The sequence below is a fragment of the Vulpes lagopus genome, chromosome 6 (genome assembly GCF_018345385.1).
Source record: "Vulpes lagopus strain Blue_001 chromosome 6, ASM1834538v1, whole genome shotgun sequence".
In the NCBI taxonomy this organism is placed as follows: Eukaryota; Metazoa; Chordata; class Mammalia; order Carnivora; family Canidae; genus Vulpes; species Vulpes lagopus.
Genome location: NC_054829.1, coordinates 3,293,538 through 3,313,584, shown reverse-complemented (window position 1 = coordinate 3,313,584; position 20,047 = coordinate 3,293,538). Strand labels below are relative to the sequence as shown.

General features: G+C 56.3%; 1 protein-coding gene across 1 annotated transcript in view; it reads left to right on the top strand.

The window, feature by feature from the left end:
- Nucleotides 1-12,890, top strand: part of DYNC1H1 (dynein cytoplasmic 1 heavy chain 1) — a 68,336-nt gene extending 55,446 nt beyond the window's left edge. The window contains exons 55-78 of the mRNA XM_041758019.1: nt 491-703; nt 840-967; nt 2,839-2,992; nt 3,421-3,567; nt 3,665-3,815; nt 3,965-4,218; nt 4,301-4,435; nt 4,525-4,619; nt 4,777-4,951; nt 5,332-5,407; nt 6,122-6,282; nt 6,459-6,570; nt 6,673-6,733; nt 6,825-6,948; nt 7,123-7,236; nt 8,126-8,296; nt 8,456-8,673; nt 8,767-8,870; nt 10,270-10,481; nt 10,820-10,973; nt 11,574-11,716; nt 11,864-12,032; nt 12,255-12,382; nt 12,534-12,890. Of these exons, the coding sequence (XP_041613953.1) occupies nt 491-703; nt 840-967; nt 2,839-2,992; nt 3,421-3,567; nt 3,665-3,815; nt 3,965-4,218; nt 4,301-4,435; nt 4,525-4,619; nt 4,777-4,951; nt 5,332-5,407; nt 6,122-6,282; nt 6,459-6,570; nt 6,673-6,733; nt 6,825-6,948; nt 7,123-7,236; nt 8,126-8,296; nt 8,456-8,673; nt 8,767-8,870; nt 10,270-10,481; nt 10,820-10,973; nt 11,574-11,716; nt 11,864-12,032; nt 12,255-12,382; nt 12,534-12,662 (3,528 nt within the window). The 3' untranslated portion in view covers nt 12,663-12,890. The remainder of the gene's footprint in view (nt 1-490; nt 704-839; nt 968-2,838; nt 2,993-3,420; nt 3,568-3,664; nt 3,816-3,964; nt 4,219-4,300; nt 4,436-4,524; nt 4,620-4,776; nt 4,952-5,331; nt 5,408-6,121; nt 6,283-6,458; nt 6,571-6,672; nt 6,734-6,824; nt 6,949-7,122; nt 7,237-8,125; nt 8,297-8,455; nt 8,674-8,766; nt 8,871-10,269; nt 10,482-10,819; nt 10,974-11,573; nt 11,717-11,863; nt 12,033-12,254; nt 12,383-12,533) is intronic.
- Nucleotides 12,891-20,047: the final 7,157 nt, after the last annotated feature.

Genomic DNA, 20,047 nt, shown 5'->3' with positions numbered 1-20,047 from the left:
GAGTATTTTCTGAGTGGCATTGATTAGGACAGGTGGATACCAGGAGGCGATCTGCAGCCAGTGAGCCCCCCCTCCACACCAGTCCCCAGCCTGGCTGTTTGCCCGCCTCTGTTTCAGTGGAGTCACCAAAGGCCTGGTTGTCTGTCCAGGCCTCATGTCCACTGCTGTGTCTATCACCAAGCCCATACTCCTCCTGAATTCACAGAATATTCTCCTCTTCTGCCAGCAGTGTTTCTTCCCTCTGGCCAACCCTCCACTCCAGGCCCTCTTCCTGCCCTATCTCCACTCCCTTGTACATCTCAAGGTTGACCCTTGCTGCTTTGCACCCCCTCACACCCTGCTTAGGTTCCTCAGTCGTGGGGGAGCTGGGTCCCATCTCCTCTGGGACTGTGAACAACTAGAGTCTGTTTCTGTCTCTAGCCCACCCAGAGCCCTGTGGAGGAACAGATTTTCACTTTATGGTATAAATCCTGTTTGATTTTCCTTTTAGGTAAACCGGAGTACTGCTCTCCTGAAGAGTTTGTCTGCTGAACGTGAACGATGGGAAAAAACAAGTGAGACTTTCAAAAACCAGATGTCCACTATTGCTGGGGACTGCCTCTTGTCAGCGGCGTTCATTGCCTATGCGGGTTACTTTGACCAGCAGATGCGCCAAAACTTGTTCACCACTTGGTCCCACCACTTGCAGCAAGCCAACATCCAGGTAAGTGTCCATAGGGAATTCCAAACAGGTGTTAAAGGCGTGGGCCAGACTGGTGTCCACTCACCTGTTCGAGTCCTGGCTTGAAATCACGCACCTGTAGTTCTGAAAAGGAAGGGTAACTTCCCTCACCTTTCAGTTCCGTACAGACATCGCACGGACGGAGTACCTCTCCAATGCTGACGAGCGTCTCCGCTGGCAAGCCAGCTCCTTACCTGCGGATGACCTGTGTACAGAGAATGCCATCATGCTGAAGCGGTTCAACAGGTACAGACTCGCTCAAAGAGAGAGCAGCTTAAAAGTTTCTACGTGCAGTGGTCCCGTTCTTTTGTTTGTTTTTTCAAAACGCATCTTTGAGGAAATGAATAGAAACCTGGAAGTAGGCAAATGGTGCAGGCAGGCTCAGCGCCCCTCTCTGGTGGTGGGGTGCACATGATCCTCACCCTCACTGACTGAATTGTTCTGTAAGGAACCTTTCTCATGTAACCTTTCATAGCTGATTGGCAGGGCTGAGGATCAGTGGACAGTGAAACAGACCCTCTCCAAATATTATAACTGAAAATACTTAGCTGAAAAGATTTAAAGGGGAAACTGGTATCTGGTTTATGGCTTAAGAAGCCAGAGTCAGAAGTGGAGGATGACTGGAGGGATGGCAGGCTTAGCACTGGCTCAGGGGGTCCTCAGGGCTCATCCCACATACGGGGCCCCTGGCCCTCGGGAGCTCGAGCTGCCTCTGCGGCAGCTCTCACACCCAGACATCCTTGGTGTTTTTATCTCAGAATCTTCAAATACTCGAGCCCTTGATGTGTATCACTGTCCCAGGGACACAAAGAGGATGAAGACTTGTGGGTGTGATTTATTTTGGGAGCAAACCCTCAGGCTCCATGTCTTGCCAGATGGTGCTGGTGAGATCATTGACCCATGCTCATGGTCTATACAGGGCTGTGTTCCTCTCAGTGAGAAATACACACTCCTAGGTACTTATTCAACAGTAGCCTGCACATGTGACCAACAGCACACTGAAAGCACCTGTGGTGCTCCTCGTGGGGGCCGGTTCACACGTCACTATGTATATCAGGAGTGGGAGGCTGGGGTCCTTGTAGACCAGGCCACTCATAGTGTGCGTGCAGAGGGCCACTCCAGCAGGCAGTGAGCAATGGGGGCAAGTGCCATGTGAGGGCGAGTGTGGCCCCCCTGTGGACACACGCACCCACACCCACTCCTGGGTCTGTAAATACCTGGATCTTTTCCCAAGTACACAGACCAGAAACTGGCAACCAAATACAGGAGAAGGGGGTGGTTTTTCCCACTATCTGCCCTTTCATAGCTTCTAAGTTTTATGCAAGCACGTGTATGTGCAGTACATGTTTTTTAAAAAGTTTTTTTTTTTATTATTTTTTTATTTTTTTTTATTTATTTTTTTTTTTATTTATGATAGTCACAGAGAGAGAGAGAGAGGCAGAGACACAGGCAGAGGGAGAAGCAGGCTCCATGCACCGGGAGCCTGACGTGGGATTCGATCCCGGGTCTCCAGGATCGCGCCCTGGGCCAAAGGCAGGCGCCAAACCGCTGCGCCACCCAGGGATCCCTAAAAAGTTTTTTAATTGGCGATGTGACCCTGGGCACCCTGCCATAGCCTCTTAGTATCCCATCTTGTTTGTTCATAAAAGAGATGTGCTGATGCTGACAGTACCTTCTCACAGGCTCCTTGTGAGAACTAAGTTGCATCTGCCATTTGTCAGGGTCCCTGGTGGTTTAAACCCTTTCTGCCCATGAGCCGTGGGTGCTGCTGCAGCATGGTTGCTGACACCCGAGTTCCTGAAGGGTCTAGAAGGTCAGGAACACATAGAACAGTAATTCTAGTGTAACATGCTCAGCATCTGCAGAAAAGCATGTACTGAATGCTGAGACAAGAACCTGTGTCCCCGCGAGAAGAGAAACTTTATAGCCCTGCTCCAGAGAGTCTGTGACTTTGTTAGCTCCTTAAAGAAGAGCTTCAAAAAGATGGCTTTAGCATCAACCATTTGTCCTGTTTGTCTTCATGGGAGACTGGAGACCGCACTGGAGCAGTGGGTACGGCATTCCCATCGTCTTTGTCGGGGCTCCTTGAACCTGCTCTATTGCTGCCTCACCTTCAGGTACCCGCTGATCATCGACCCGTCTGGCCAGGCCACAGAATTCATCATGAATGAGTACAAGGACCGCAAGATCACGCGCACCAGCTTCTTGGATGATGCCTTCCGGAAGAACTTGGAGAGCGCGCTGAGGTTTGGGAACCCCCTTCTGGTGCAGGTGTGTGCATCCAACGGTTGATAGGACATAAAACTGAAGTATGGGATCTAAACAGTGGTACTTTTTGAACTTTGTAAGACTTTGTTTGATGTCAAAGGTCTGTAAAAAGTCAGTCCAACAAAACAGTATTTGCTTGATCTTGGTCATCACAATCCACTGGAGCTTTTGCAGTGATAGAAATGTTCTCTGATCTGTGCTGCCCAGTGTGGTGGACACGTGTGTGGCCAGTGTGACTAAGGAACTGAGTGTTTTAATTAAGGGCCCACAGGTGGCCCGTGCCTACTGTAGTGGCCGATGCAGATTCACATGGGTAGGTAGCTTCTGAGGTGCATTTATCTGGAGCAGGAGGGTGGTGTCAATGCACTGTTATTTGGGTGAAAATAAATACTGCAGAGCCCTAATGGTTAAACTTCCCATGTGCTACATAGGACGTGGAGAGCTATGACCCAGTGTTGAATCCAGTATTGAACCGCGAGGTTCGGCGAACAGGGGGGAGAGTGCTGATCACCCTCGGCGACCAGGATATAGACTTGTCACCGTCATTTGTCATCTTCCTGTCCACCCGAGATCCAACCGTAAGGAACGAGATACACCTCAGATACATAGTTGGTGTGGCACTTGGTGTCACAGCTCAGGTGACAAAGTGGACTGTTCTGTTACTCCTTTTGGCAGGTGGAGTTCCCACCAGACTTGTGTTCCCGGGTCACATTTGTCAACTTCACGGTCACCCGTAGCAGTTTACAGAGCCAGTGTCTGAATGAAGTCCTTAAAGCAGAAAGGCCTGACGTGGATGAAAAGCGCTCCGACCTTCTTAAACTTCAAGGTGTGTTTCCTGGGTCCGTAGCTTCAGGAGTTTTGGGGCAGGTCAGGGGTGCGCTTTGAAGGGACTAGAGCACGTCAGGTTTGTTCAGGCAACCTCTCCTTCTCAAAGAGCGTAAGCGCTAGTGAAGTCGGGATGCTGTGATCTTTTAGGGGAATTCCAGCTACGCCTGCGTCAACTGGAGAAGTCCCTGCTGCAAGCCCTGAATGAGGTGAAGGGGCGCATTCTGGACGATGACACTATCATCACGACTCTGGAGAACCTCAAGAGAGAGGCTGCCGAGGTGACGAGGAAGGTGGAGGAGACAGACATCGTCATGCAGGAGGTGGAGACCGTGTCGCAGCAGTACCTGCCGCTGTCCACCGCCTGCAGCAGCATCTACTTCACCATGGAATCTCTGAAGCAGGTGACCACAGGAGCCCCCTGCTGTAGGACCACATGCTGCCCTCTGCTCTCCCAGCTAACAGCCATCCCCCTCTCCCTTCCAGATCCACTTCCTCTACCAGTACTCCCTCCAGTTTTTCCTGGACATTTATCACAACGTCCTGTATGAGAACCCAAACCTCAAGGGCATCACTGACCACACGCAGCGCCTCTCCATCATAACAAAGGATCTCTTCCAGGTAGAGCGCCCAGCACTTGGCTGTCTCCGGGGAGGGAAGCTGGGAGGTGGTTCTCCGGGGACAGCAGCATTGCCTGCTCTTACCTCCAGGTGGCATTCAACCGGGTGGCCAGGGGCATGCTGCACCAGGACCACATCACCTTCGCCATGCTGCTGGCCAGAATCAAACTGAAGGGCACCATCGGGTAAGGTCGGCCGCCTACCACACTTGCCCCTGCAGAGCGTCATCATTTTGTGGGTTGCCTACTAGCATTTTATGAGAGCTTAAAGAAGGGGGAAAACTCTTCTAGTGGAGGCAGAAATGAATCTGAGACCCTCGCTAACCTATTGTCCCCTTCCCAGGGAGCCCACCTACGATGCCGAATTCCAGCACTTCTTAAGAGGGAAGGAGATTGTCCTGAGTGCTGGCTCCACACCCAAGATCCAGGGCCTGACAGTGGAGCAGGCTGAGGCGGTTGTGAGGTTGAGCTGTCTCCCTGCATTCAAAGATCTGATTGCAAAGGTTCAGGCTGATGAGGTGAGTGTTCTGAACACTTCCTGGCCTCTTTCCAGGAAAAGCAGTAAGGAATTGTGTGTGTTGTGTGCTCACATCAGCCATCTGATAGATTCATCTCAACTTCTCTGCCCATAGGGATCCCTGGGTGGCGCAGCGGTTTGGCGCCTGCCTTTGGCCCAGGGCGCGATCCGGGAGACCCGGGATCGAATCCCACGTCAGGCTCCCGGTGCATGGAGCCTGCTTCTCTCTCTGCCTGTGTCTCTACCTCTCTCTCTCTCTCTCTGTATGACTATCATAAATAAATAATAAAAAAAAAAAATTAAAAAAAAAAAACAAAAAACTTCTCTGCCCATGAAAATGGGCTCTGCTCCATGGTGACGCTTTCTTTCATGTCTCCACAGCAATTTGGCATCTGGTTGGACAGCAGCTCCCCAGAGCAGACGGTCCCTTACCTCTGGAGTGAAGAAGCCCCCTCAAGTAAGCCCACATCAGGGCCTCCCCTGTGTTTTCATTCTGGACCCAAATGTAAAATTGGGCTTTGCTGCTTGAGTATGAAGGGACATTTCCAAAAAAGTCGCTAGTTCCTGAAATAAGAATCTCAGGGTTAAAATCAGATCCTAATGCGTGTTCCAGCTCATGCTTGAAGACCAAGAGAGGCCTAGAAAGGAAGGCCCTTGCCCAACGTGAAGGGAGAGATTAATTGTTCTGAGAGTGGTCCCCAAGGCCTTGTGCCAGCCAGCTTAGGTGGGGCTGCAGCTCAGCAGGGTGAGGCTGGTGATTGCTAGCATCTTCTCTAGACATGGCTAAGAACCTTCAGGTGTTTGACCTGCAATGAACAGATGTGGGTGGAATCATTTAAAACTGGTAACAACAAAAAATAAGTAAGTAAATAAATAAGTAAATAAGTAAATTAAATGAATAAGTAAATGAAACTGGTAACCACCACAGTACCCACAAAGAGGCCCACACTGTAGGTGCTGTCATGGGTGTGTCCACTGAAGACGGGAGGTGGTGGCAGTCCTTGGGGCAGAGAGGACCAGAAAGGGCAGTGTCATTTCTGAGGTGTCATTTGAGCTGACTCTTGTACACAGAGCATTTGCCAAGCAGAGGCTTGTAGCGAGACCAGTCCTAGCTGGGGTAGCTCAGAGTCTGTGCCATGCCCACCCCCCAACCCTTCCCATGTTGTTTCAGCACCCATTGGGCACGCCATCCACCGCCTGCTCTTGATTCAGGCTTTCCGCCCTGACCGCTTGCTGGCCATGGCCCACATGTTCGTTTCCACAAACCTCGGGGAGTCCTTCATGTCCATCATGGAACAGCCACTCGACCTGACCCACATCGTGGACACTGAGGTATGGCTTTGGCTCCCTAGAGGCTTAGCTACATACCTGCTCCAACTCCCCGCCACCATCTCCTCATAGGGCCACACCCGCTGCAGACTCCCACTTGGCCAGCCCTGCAGGGCTCTCCCCTCAACAGATGCACACCGTCCAGTGTGCTCTCTTAGTTCTGACCTCTTCGTCTATAGGTAAAGCCAAATACTCCCGTCCTGATGTGTTCTGTGCCTGGGTATGATGCCAGTGGTCACGTCGAAGACCTTGCAGCTGAACAGAACACACAGATCACTTCAATTGCAATCGGTAAGGATACTTGATCAGTTTTACTGGCTGAGGCCCCTCGGAATTCACGGTGGGCACTGAGGTCTAAGCCTGCTATGCTGACACTAAGCTTTCTGACACCAGGCTCAGCAGAAGGCTTCAACCAAGCAGATAAAGCAATAAATACAGCCGTGAAATCGGGCAGGTAGGCGTATTTTATTTCAGAAAGCCTTAGTTTCCAAGAATTCTGACCGGAAACCTAAAGTGTGGCTGTCGCTCTCTTTCTCCCCTTGTAGATGGGTGATGCTGAAGAACGTCCACCTGGCCCCAGGGTGGCTGATGCAGCTAGAGAAGAAGCTACACTCCCTGCAGCCACACGCCTGCTTCCGACTCTTTCTTACCATGGAGATCAACCCCAAGGTGCGTGCCTCATGCGTGGGCTGTGAGTGCTCGTGTGACCTCTTTCTGTTCTAAACGCCTGTGTGCTTGTGTGTGTGCTTGTGTGTGTGCGTGTGTGTGTGTGTGTGTGTGTGTGTGTGGTTGAGCTAAAGTGCAAGTGAGCCAGAATGGTGACGGGGGCCGTGTCTGCCTTAGGTGCCTGTGAACCTGCTCCGAGCAGGCCGCATCTTCGTGTTTGAGCCACCCCCGGGGGTGAAGGCCAACATGCTGAGGACATTCAGCAGCATCCCTGTCTCACGGATATGCAAGGTAAAGTTGCTTTCTCCTGGCACACTGTCGGGATAATCCGAGACACCGAGTCCCATTGCTGAGTTCAGAAGCAGGTCTCCACACCTCTCAGAAACACCAGAGTGGCTAACCGTGCTGGAGATTTTACTGCTTAACTTCAGGCAAAATTCCCTTGCTGTGAAAAAGTTGAAAGAAATGTACACGGTGTTTGGTTGCAAGGATGTGACGGTCATGCTCCTGGGTGAGCAGACGCCTCCAGTGGAGCTCTAGCCGGAGCTCAGATATCTCAGATATCTGGGGTCGATGTCAGGCAATCCTGTGCTCCCAAACATGGTCCCCACCCCCAAGGCTCTTGGGCAGGAAGACAGAGATCCTTCAGTACAATTTTATTTTGTGCCATAATCCGCCTTTTCTGACAATTTCAGAAAATTTGTTTCCTGCATCTTTTATTTATTTATTTATTTATTTATTTTTTAATTTTATTTTATTTTATTTTATTTTATTTTATTTATTTATTTATTTAAGAGAGAGAGGCAGAGACACAGGCAGAGGGACACATGCTGGGAGCCCGATGTGGGACTCGATCCCAGGACTCCAGGATCACGCCCTGGGCCAAAGGCAGGCGCTAAAGCGCTGAGCCACCCAGGGATCCCCTCCTGTATCATTTTTTGTGGCTAAATAATTGATCTCCACAGTGTCATTAGATGATATCTTTATTAATAGGAAAATTGGCACTTAATTTCTGGCAACAGTATTAGTATTAATGTGCTGCATCCCAAGTCCTGGTGTTCATAGCTCAGGCTAGTAGGAAGCTCTTCTTGAAACTTTGACGAGGGAGTAGCCCCATTGCATCAGCTAGAAAGGGTGCTGCTTTCTGGGGACTCCATCCTTCATAACCTTCCCCACCCAGTCTCCCAACGAGCGTGCTCGCTTGTACTTCCTGCTGGCCTGGTTCCACGCGATCATCCAAGAACGCTTACGATATGCACCCCTGGGGTGGTCAAAGAAGTATGAATTTGGGGAGTCTGACCTGCGCTCGGCCTGCGACACGGTGGACACGTGGCTGGATGACACGGCAAAGGCAAGTGCAGGCTGCTGAGTCAGAGGTGGGAGGGGAATGCTCGGAAGTATTCACGGTTGCGGCAGACAGTGGGGGTCCTCCTGTGTGATGAGGGTATGAAGCCAGGGTACGCTGGTGCCCACGCGGCCTGCCCCCACAGTCCCAGCTTTCCTCACACAGGGGAGGCAAAACATCTCCCCGGATAAGATCCCGTGGTCCGCACTGAAGACCTTGATGGCTCAGTCCATCTACGGTGGCCGAGTGGACAACGAGTTCGATCAGCGTCTGCTCAACACCTTCCTGGAGCGTCTGTTCACAACAAAGAGTTTCGACAGTGAATTTAAGTTGGCCTGCAAAGTCGATGGACACAAAGACATTCAGATGCCAGACGGCATCAGGTAGGAGCCCGCCCCCGTGACCTAGACCTTCGCCATGCCGGCCACTTTCCAGCGTCATGCCTAATGGCATTTCCAAATGTGCTGCTTCTCCAGGCGAGAGGAGTTTGTGCAGTGGGTGGAGCTGCTCCCCGACACCCAGACGCCCTCCTGGCTAGGCCTGCCCAACAACGCCGAGAGAGTCCTGCTCACCACCCAGGGTGGGTACCCCACTCACCCGGCGCCCTAGGAGCCCCTCCCTTGCCTCCGAACAACTCCACTGTGGGAAATCGCCTTCCTTCCCCCAGCCCTCCCCGCCCAGCGGCGGGGAAACAGTTCCAGCTGGTGTCTCTTCTGCAGTTTAGGCTCAGGTCACTAAGGTCTGAAAATTACGTGTCAGTTTCCAGCTTACATTCAGACATAATTTCACTTCGTTTTCTTTGAAGATGAAAAGTATAATATTACGTGAGGTTTTAAAATCCTCAGTTTCTTTATTAGAATACTTCTTAAAAATGTTTTTCCTTATACTTTTCTTTTTCAAGACTATTCAAAAAATAACCTAATGCAGTTTTCAGAGGGTGGTCCCCAGTCCAGCAGCATCAGCCTCGTTGGAACTAATTATAAGTGCATGTTCTTGGGGCCAGGGTCAGACCTCCTGAGTCCAAAGGAGAGCCCAGCCATCTGCTCCAATAAGCCCTCCTGGCAGCAGCAGTGTCCTTGAGCTTGCAAACCACTGATCTAACCCAGACTTCTCTTCAGGGGAAACAGGCTCAGAAAAGACTCATGATTCGCCCAAACTCGTACAGCTACTTGATAGGACAGTTCCATTCAGCTCTGCATGAGAATCCTTATTACAGCGCTCGCTGAGGACACCCTAAAATGCATGCCAGACTGCCCTCCTCTGTGAGGCGGCCATGGCCCCATAGGCCACCAGGACGAGAAGCTGGGCTGGCCAACCATTGTGAGTTGAAGGCCTAGGTGCAGGGCAGGTTCCGGCAGGTCCGGGGTTGGGCAGGAGCCAGTATTGAGATCACATAGGGTCTTAACACTGGCAGTACCTGCTGTGACCCCAGCTTGGCCCCCACACCAGGCAAATGGTTTGTAGGGTTTGTGCCCCACTCTGTTCTGTTAGCAGCCAGCTGCCTGCATCGGGCTGCTCAATACTAATGAGCTGCCACCATCACACCAGCACTCTGCCAGGGACGTCACACTCGGTCCACCCTAGAGCAACATGAAGGCCTGTGCTGGGGGCTGTTTGAGGCAGAGCGGTGGGCGTGGGCAGCCCAGGACCTGTGGAGTTAACAGTGCAGTGGCCCCCTGGCTGGAGCCTGGCCTGCCCCAGAGCCCAGCCCTCTACAACAGCGCCGGCACTTTCCTGTGAATTTGGAATCAACCTCACTCATCTTTGCACTCAGGCTGTTGGCTCAGTCCCAATAGGCTCAGTCTGGTCTCAGTTTTCCTCTGTCTCCACCACCTCACTTTCTGGCCCGGCCTGCTCTCTGCTTCAAACACACGTCCCCACTTGGTACCATACATGGCTCGCACGCTCAAGTCCTTTTTCCTCTGTTCTCCTGCCCATGCCCCCTCCCTCCCTGTGTCTCTGGTGGGGATGTGGCCCAGGTGTGGACATGATCAGCAAGATGCTGAAGATGCAGATGCTGGAGGATGAAGATGACCTAGCCTATGCAGAGACCGAGAAGAAGGCAAGGACCGACTCCACGTCAGATGGGCGTCCTGCCTGGATGCGGACCCTGCACACCACCGCGTCCAATTGGCTGCACCTCATCCCACAGACGCTGAGCCACCTCAAGCGGACGGTGGAGAACATCAAGGTGGCCAGGAGTGGGCGGGGCTGTGCCTGGGTGTCCCTGGTCCTGGCGGGCTTAGCGTGGTCTCAGAGCAGGCAGGCATCTGCGCCCGGATCCGGCATGAGGCCCCTGGCAGGGGGTCCGTCTGCACAAGCTGCACAATGAGTCCCAGAGCGAGCGGCAGCAGCCACTGTTCCTATTTGGAACCAGGCTACGGTGGGCTTCGACCTGCTGCATACTGAGTCCAGTCCAAGAGTGAGCTCAGGCAAAGCCATGAGCTTCAGGCCAGGGCTCTGAGGCCTGGGGTTCCCGGGGCTCCCTCCTACCCTCCCTCTTCACTTTCGTCTCTATGACAATTTTAGGATCCGCTGTTCAGGTTCTTTGAGAGAGAAGTGAAGATGGGAGCTAAGTTACTTCAGGACGTTCGCCAGGATCTCGCAGATGTCGTCCAAGTGTGTGAAGGGAAGAAGAAACAGACCAACTACCTGCGCACCCTCATAAACGAGCTGGTGAAAGGTACTGGCCCTCCTGTGTGCGCCCGGGGGCTCGGGGCCAGAGTGGCCCGGCTCCCCAGCGCTCGCCACGTCCCCCTCACTGCCCGGAGAGCTGACGGGGCACGGGGCCGCTGCCCTGCAGAGTCGGCAGGTCCTGGGCCAGGCCTGGTGCACGTTTCCTTCTGCAGCTGGGGGCCCTTGCCTGGAGGTCAGGCTCAGAGGGCCCCAAATTTTTACTTGCTGTTCCGTGAACGTCTATTAAAATCTTAACAGTTTTGGGGGGTTGGCCAGCAAATTAAAATAAGTGGGGGGGCACAGTGTAAAAGTAGAGGGAGCCCCCAGGTGTCTCACACCTACTCCACGAGCCTGAGTTGTGGCGAGGCCCAGCTGCTTGTGTGATGGGACTTAGCTGCTGAGACATTATGTGGGGGTGATTGTGGCGCTCCAGACACCTGGGCCTGAGCAGATGCAGAGGTGGTGATGGCCCATCCGGGACCTGCAGGGTGTGGTCCGGGGAGGGAGGCGGGCGGAGCTGGAGAAGCCAGTGAGCACTAGCTGATTCGACCCACATGTGCCTGCCGGTGGTCAGAACTGACGCTGCCTGGGGTCACCTTGCTTGCAGGGATCTTGCCTCGGAGCTGGTCCCACTACACAGTGCCCGCAGGCATGACCGTCATCCAGTGGGTGTCCGACTTCAGCGAGAGGATCAAACAGCTACAGAACATCTCCCAGGCGGCTGCATCCGGTGGCGCTAAGGAGCTGAAGGTGGTGGAGGCGCTCCGGAAGGGTGGCGGCTGTCCTGGGTGGGGGAGGAGCTGCCCCTGGCAGCCCAGGGGACGAGCACAGACCCCAGTGTGACCCAAGACAAGGGGTGGTGCTCGCTCCTCACCCAGGGATTGCTGCTTCCCACAGAACATCCACGTGTGTCTGGGCGGCCTGTTTGTCCCCGAGGCGTACATCACAGCCACCAGGCAGTACGTGGCCCAGGCCAACAGCTGGTCCCTGGAGGAGCTCTGCCTGGAAGTCAATGTCACCACCTCCCAGAGTGCCACCCTCGATGCCTGCAGCTTTGGGGTCACGGGTGAGTTGGGGTCCCAGGGAGTGTGCGCACTCAGCTATTCTGGGCGTCTCTGCAAGGTGCCCCTTCCCTGCCCTGGGCCTCCTCGCAGGTGGTCCTGGTGGCCTCCAGCGTCGCTCCCAGTCAGATGTGCTGCCTCAGGGTGTGGGTGGCAGCACGGCTCTGGCGTCACAGAGATTTGCACAGCCGTTTGTGCTGGCAACAGGTCCTGACTTCCTCCCACAGGTTTGAAGCTACAGGGGGCCACGTGCAGTAACAACAAGCTGTCGCTGTCCCACGCCATCTCCACGGTCCTTCCTCTGACGCAGCTGCGCTGGGTCAAGCAGACCAACGCAGAGAGAAAGGCTAATGTGGTGAGTGGCCCCTTGCCGCTGTCTGGGGTCGGCAGGTGCCACGTGTCACCGGGACCCCAGGGCTGCGCAGGGGAAGCCCGCCCCCTCCCTGCATGCCGTAGGCTGCCCCGGCTTCTCCCTGAGCCAGTGCTAAGTCCGCCCCCTCCTGTAGGTGACCCTGCCCGTCTACCTGAACTTCACCCGGGCAGACCTCATCTTCACAGTCGACTTTGAGATCGCCACCAAGGAGGACCCACGCAGCTTCTACGAGCGCGGCGTCGCCGTCCTCTGCACGGAGTGAAACAAGGCTCCCTTCGTTCCCCTTTCTGTAGTAGTAACTCTATTTAATGTTTCTTCATCATTAAACTGTTGGAAGAAGTGGACGTGTCGGAGGAAAGTCGTTAGTTTGAGTTCGGAGGAAGTGGAAAATGAAGGCTGCTGGCCGGGAGGGTAGGAGGGCTGCGTTTGGTGCTGCGGGAGGGGAGGGTCCAGAGCACGGCTGGTGCTGGGAATAAAACACTAAGCACGATCTGGCCTCCCGCCTCTTCTGTCTCAGCTCTCCTCCGCTGCAGAAACCCCGGGCCCAGGGGCCCGCACGCCCGGAGCAGTGCTGGCCATCCTGGGTCGGACCAGGCCGCTTGTGTGCCCCGGGGGGAAGGGCCCGGCCCACAGCCCCGCGTGCTGGAACCTGGCGGCGGTTTGTGTCCCGCGGGTATGCGGATGTCCTCAGCTGCCCGGCCACCCATCCCGTGCCCTCCCTGCGCGTTCTCCCCCCAGATCCCAGGGTGGCGGCAAGTCGAAGTGCTGGCTCTGCGGACAGCTTGCCATTCACATTGGACGTGATGGGTGTGGTCTCCCCATGAAAACAGGCTTCTGGTTTTGTGTTTTTTTTTTTTTTTAAGATTTTATTTATTCATGAGAAAGACAGAGACACAGGCAGAGGGAGAAGCAGGCTCCACGCGGGAAGCCCAATGTGGGACAGGATCCCAGGACCCCAGGATCATGCCCTGGGGCAAAGGCAAATGCCCAACCAATTAGCCACCCATTGGCCCCGGTTTCTGGTCTTTGAGCACCTTCTGGCGGCAGCTCCTAGGGTTGATCAGCGACCAGCTGGGCCTCAGCACAGGCTGGGGTGAAAACCTGTTGTTCCTGCTGCGGCCACTGCCCGGCCCCCGGCCCCCGGCCAGCCATCCGCTCCCCTACCCCTGTCGTGCTCATCCACCAGCCGAGTGAGGAGCTGGGTCTGAGTGGGTGCTTAAGCCCCTGCCCCCCACCCTGACCACTTCTGTGGAGCTGCCAGGCTCCAACTGTCCCCAGGGCCTGGGAGCTGGGGTCCGAGCCTCTTCCCCACCCAGTTCTGGAATGTTCTCTCAGGCATCCCTGGGAAGCCGCCTGGCAGTCCAAAGCTGTGTTCAATTGAAAATTGAGGTTCACTTTGTTTTTCTCTGAGCCAGAGGGAATTCTTGGCTTTTCTGCGGTGGGATTCCTAAATGGGACTGTAGGCCACTCTCCCCTGAGAGCTGGGACCAGGCCCCACAGGCCAGCATGACACCTGTCCCGCCTACGTCCCGTGTGCACCAAGTACAGGTGAGGGTCCCGAGCACAGGAGAAATGTCCCGGGGGTCAGGGGGTACAGAGCAGATTCCTGAGCAGGGGGATTTGACAGCAGCCCCAAGGGCATGAGCAGAAGTCGCCGCAGCCAGCGGACACCCGTGACACCTTGCCAGGAGGGTGGGGGCAGAGGGGTAGACGCTCCCCCATCAGAGATTCCCAGGTCACCCCCCCCCCAGGGGCGCCAAGCACCTACTTGCTGCCTCCTGAAGCCCCATGTGAATCGATGCCTGGCCCCAGGGCCTCTTGGAGCCTCACCCCCACACTAAGTTCAGCCCGTGGGGCCTGAGGGAGGGACCCCCCCACTCACCAGTCCTCCTCCTCCTCTGGGGGGGGGCGTGAACACCTGCCCCAGGCCGCTCCCCACCACCCGCCCGCGCCCGCGCAGCAGGAAGGAGAGCTCTGGTCCTCGTCCTCGAGCAGGCCTCCCTTTATTGGCTCTGGGGAACAGCGCGGTCCTGGGGCGTGTGGGCCGCGGGCACCAGACTCGTGCTCAGTTCATGCCTGCTGGGGAGGAAAAGGCTGTGAGCAAACCCCCAGCAGCTGGGAGAGGGGGAAAAGAGCCGCCGCCACCCTGTTATTTTTATATAATGGCGCATCAAGACCAAGATCATGTCAACAGAGCCAAACCCGGCTGCTCAGAAAATCCTCACTTTGTACAAACAGCGACAGGAACGGACACAGGGACACAGTGCAGGGCAGCTTCTCGGGGTGCGGGGAGGGCGGTGGGGACAGGCCAGTTCACCCCAGAGTCAACCACAAGTGTGTGTTCTAAATACTTTTCTTTTTTTTTAAAGTAGGCGCCACGCTCAGCTTGGAGCCATACCCAGGGCTTGAACCGACAATCCTGAGATCAAGAGCTGGGCTGAAATCAAGAGTCAGACACTAACCGACTGAGCCTCCCAGGCGCCCCTGTTCTAAGTATTTTCTTTTTCAAGATTTTATTTATTTATTCATGAGAGAGACAGAGAGGCAGTGACACAGGCAGAGGGAGAAGCAGGCTCCATGCAGGGACGCGGGACTCGATCCCAGGTCCCCAGGATCACGCCCTGGGCTGAAGGCAGAGGCCAAACCCCTGAGCCACCCAGGCGTCCCCATGATCTAAATATTCTTACAGGCCTCCATGTGTCAGCACCCCCAGAGCGGGACACCCGCCACCCCCAGCCCAGCAGACATTCAGGGTCGAGAACAAGGGGCAGCAGGAGTCAGGGTGTAAAAACCACTAGTTCTGCGGATACATAAATACTTAGTAAAAGTAAGGAAATTCTCGGATTCAGAGGTGGGTCCCACGAGGCCCGCACAGGGCTTTCCTCAGTTGGAAACCCATTTGTAAGCAAAGTGGGGGTCCCCAGTGTTCGGTATCTAAGACCTAAAACGCGCAGGTGCTTCATGAGGACCGAAGCCCGCGGACACCGGCCGAGGGCTCCCCGGGGCGTGGGCGCCCCTCCCGCTCCCTCTGCTCACCTCGCTCTGGGCCACGTACTGCCTCTTTCTCTTCGTTTTCTCAGGCTCCGCAAGGAAAAGTTCCAGTTTTCTCTTGGAGAGGGTGAGCTTGGGCCCCTTGTCCTTCTCGCTGCCGAGCCGGGGGGGCGGCCGGGCCGCTCTGCTGCGGCCCTGCGCGTGTCTGCCGGGCTCGGGGGGCCCTGCGGCGGGGAGGGGGGGGCCGAGCGCCCGGGGCCAGCGGTCCACCCACATCCCGCAGTCCTCGTCCGGGGACCCCGAGCGCCTGGCTGCCCGCCCCCGGGCCTGGGGGCTGCCGGCCTCCGCGGGCTGCATGTCCACGTCGTCGGCCTCCAGGGGCGCGGGGCCCCGGCTCGGGCGGCCTGGGGGCTTCGACGCGGGGGGCTCCTCCGAGCTGGCTCCTCCGGGGCCCCCGCTCCCGAGTGCACGCGGAGACCCCGGAAGGCTCACGGCCCCCGGAGGACAGTCGCTGAAGCCGGAGGCGGGATGACCGGGGGGATCGTCCGAATCGCCACCGTAAGGATCTAAAAACTGAGCACAAAACCATTCCTGAGCCCGTCAGCCGCTTCCACCGGGGCACAGGGCGACGCGCCGGAGCCGCGCAGACTGTTGCTTCCATCGCTGACGCTGGCAAACTGCAGAGCTCAGATCTGCCTGCGAATCTTTAAAAATGCATTAGACGGGCCGTGCGGCGCGGTCGGTTAAGTGCCCAGCCCTTGGTTTCAGCTCGGGCCGCGATCTCAGGGTCGCAGGATCGAGCCCATGTCCCGCTCTGCGCTCAGAGAGGCGTTGGCTTCAGATTCTCTCCCTCTGCCCCTCCCCCCACCACCCCCTGCTCGCTCACTCTCTCAAATCAATCTTTTTAAAAAAAAAAAAAACGCATTTAGACAAATGCAGGAAAGCCTGAAGGTCTGCTGTCACTGGGGACCTGATCTGGGTCCCCTCAGAGCCCTCGTCCTGGTGCTCGGCACTGGCCCCACGGACTCAGTCCACACCACCCACCGGGTGGACACACACCGGTGGCCCCACACCACCGGGGTCTGAGCTCCCTTCCTCCCAACATCTGGTGCCTGGCCCCCACCCCCCAAGCAGGCAGTGCCCCTCACTGCCCGCCACCCCCACACAAAGGGGTCCCCAGGGGCCGACTTAGGTCCAGGGGTCACTGTTCTCAAAGGTGGCGTGTGCAGCGTGCCTGAGCAGCCGCCTGGGGGGTGCAGCCCATCCTCCGGGGCCGCCTCCTTCCTCTGGGACCCCTGGCTGGGGGGGCCTCGGAACTTTCTGGACCTGGAGTCACGCGGCTCCTCGCCCGACCTTCTGTCGGAATGTCCTCTCTCCCACTCCAGCTTCTCCCTTCGTGCATCTGTGCTCCGGACTGAGCGGCTCCGGCAGCAAAGGTCTCCAGGAAAGTGTAGGTCCCCACGCTTGAGCCCGGTCACTTCCTGCACTAACAATGGGGAGCGGCACCCCGCTAACCTCCAGTGCCAGGTCGACACCTCCTCCCAGATGTGCTAAGGCCCAAGGACTGGTCACCTGTCGGGCTGGCCAGTAGGAGGGGTCTCACTCCTCATGGAGCAGAAAGGGCCCGGGCTGAGCCAGGCCAGGGACCCCAGAGGTCACCTCACTTGTCTACTGAGGACAGTCAACAAGGCAACGTATTCCCCCCAAAAAAGGTAAAAACAACAGTGGTTTCACACCATAATCTACAGGCAACTGTGTCCATTTCAGATTCAGAAACTAGCAGAATTTAAAAAAAAAAAAAAAGGAAGAAAGAAACTAGCAGAATTTCTGGAAATCACGAAGCCAGCACCGTGTGACCAGCCCCCGCCCGCCCCCGAGGGGTCCGCAGCCCCGCAAGGCGCCAATGCCCAGACTAGGGGAGCGTAATGTCTCACCCCGCAAATACACCAACGGTATCCGTCCCTGCAAACCGAGAGGCCCGGCAGGACAGGCGATCCCGGCTCCGAAGGTTCGGGTTAGAGACTCAAGGCAGGCCCTGCTCTTCAGCATTACCTCGTGTCTCCAAACGCCGAGACTAAGTGTTAACTGCACCCCAATTAATTGTGAATTTTAATTTTGATCGAAATTACTGTTGAGGGGCGACTGGCTGGCTCAGGGGGTGGAGGGTGTGACTCTTACTCTCGGGGTCACGAGTTCAAGCCCCACATTGGGGGCGTGCGCGGCTCAGTGGGTCGAGCATCCACCTGTTGCTTTCAGCTCAGGTCACGGTCTCAGGCTTGTGAGATGGAGCCTGGAGCCCGGAGCCAGCGCCATACTCAGTGGGGGGTCTGCTGGACGTTCTCTCCCTGCCCTCTGCCTATGCACATGCGCGCTCGCTCGCTCGCTCTCAAAATAAGTCTTTTTAGGGACGCCTGGGGGGCTCAGTGGTTGAGCATCTTCCTTCTGCTTAGGTTGTGTTCCAGGGTCCTGGGATCGAGTCCCTCATCAGGCTCCTCGCAGGGAGCCTGCTTCTCCCTCTGCCTGTGTCTCTGCCTCTCTCTGTGTGTCTCTCGTAAATAAATAAACAAAATATTTTTTTTTTAATTTTTTAAAGGAAAACCCAATTTCAATATTGAAGCGAAGCCTCTTCTAAAACCTAGCAGCTCCACTCTTTCCCAGCAGACAGGAGGGCACACAGCAGGCCCCAAACCACTCTCCCTGGCAGCGCCTACTTGCGGGGTCGCTGTGCGGCCGGTCCCGGGACTCGGCCTGGGGACAGCCCGGCCATCCCCTGAGTGAGGGCGGCTGCAGGTCACTTTACCACGTACCTCTCTCCAGATACCTTCGATGAAGTCCGTGTGATTCTTTCTGCGGTTGGCCTGGGGAAGTTAAAAGAGAAAAGGCTGAATAATCCCTTGCGTGAGGGCAGGCAGGCAGCAGCCCAGTGTCCAAGGGAAGGGACCGGGGAAGCCACTCTCACAGGTCCCTCCACGGGGACACCCGGAGGACGGCAGCCCCCGGGGTGGGCGAGAAGGAGCAGGGCCCGGGAACAGGAAAGGCAGAACCAGGCCGCGGCAAGAAGGCAGATTCGGCAGCTGGACGTGACCCCGTCACACCGGGGCGGAGACCCTGGCGCTCGCTCTCCACCCCGAGCCAGAGGAGCATGGAAGATACTAGATCACCTGTCCTCACCCCCTCCCCTGCACAGGCGGCGAGGCCCAGACAGCGGCCAGGCCGGCTCGGGCCCCTCAGAGCCCCCGGGGCTGGTATCAGATATTCTAGAACCCTCCAGGCTGCTGGGGAGAAAGCAGCCCTTGTTCTCTTCCTCGATCAAAAGACACCTGTGGTGTCGGGGGGCTGGGCCGGTGTCGCCGAGAAGCAGGACAGCAGACCCCAAGGGGGCGCGGCCCCTTCACCTTGAAGCGACGGAAGGCGTTCCTCTGCCTCTTCTGGAAGCCGGAGCTGAGCGCGGCCCGGATGCAGTGGGGTCGGCTGTGCCTCAGAGCAGCCATGGCGCGGCGCCCGCTGCGGACAGGGGCGTGGGGTCACGGGGCCGGGCCGGGGGTGCGGGCGGCGCGGGCGACCCCGGAAGCGCCGCCTTACACGTGCTCGTGCTCGGAGCAAACGTGACACTGAGGGATCCCGGCTGAGGGGGCACCCACCAGCTCAAAGTCCTCCCCTTTACTTTACAGATGAAGAGTGTGGGCCCAGGCCGGGGCCCCACCCCCTCACCCAAGGGGACGTAAGCACCGAGAGACCTTCCCAAGACGTGTGTGGTTGTCAAAAATAATTTTTAAAAATTAAAGATAATTTTAAAGAAACATGCAGGGGCGCCGGGGTGGCTCAGGTCGTGACCCCAGGGTCCCAGGATCGAGCCCCACTTATGGGTCCCTGCGCAGCGGGGAATCTGCGTCTCTTGCTCCCTCTGCCCCTCCTCGTCTCTCTCATAAATAAATTATTAAAAAAAATTTTAGGGGACACCTGGGTGGCTCAGCGGTTTTGCACCTGCCTTCAACCCAAGGCGTGATCCTGGAGCCCCGGGATCGAGTCCCGCATCGGGCCCCCTGCATGGAGCCTGCTCCTCCCTCTGCCTGTGTCTCTGCCTCTCTCTCTGTGTCTCATGAATAAAATACACAAAATCCTTAAAAAAAAAAACTTACCAAGAGCATGAGACGGTGAACCTACCTCCGTGGACTCTCATGTCACGTGCTCTCCTCAAGAATCCCCGTGGGAAGGCGCGCCAGGCCCTGAGGGGAAGCGACAGTCACCAACTCCGCTTTCCCAAACTGAGCTCCGCGGAACACCGGCCCCGGGCAAAGGTCAGAGAACCAGGAAAGGCTAAACACCAGGCCCAGATGCACAAGACACGTCAGCATTTTAAAGGCCTAGAAAGGTTCCCAGCAAAAGCCAACGATTTTGTTTTTCAGTACTGACTTCATTGAGGTTTCACTAGTTTCCACCTTGTGACCTTTCTCGGCCCCGGGACCCCATCCGGGCCCCCACGTTCTGCGTGGTTCCGTGTCTGCCCAGGCTCCTCTGGGCTGTGACAGTGCCCCAGGCTTTCCTGGCCTCTGCTGACCTTGACAGTCCTGAGGACCCTGAGGATCTGTCCCCAAACTGCCCCACTGCTGTGTCCCAGGCCTGGCGCCGGGCAAGGCCACGAATCTTGTTGCTCAG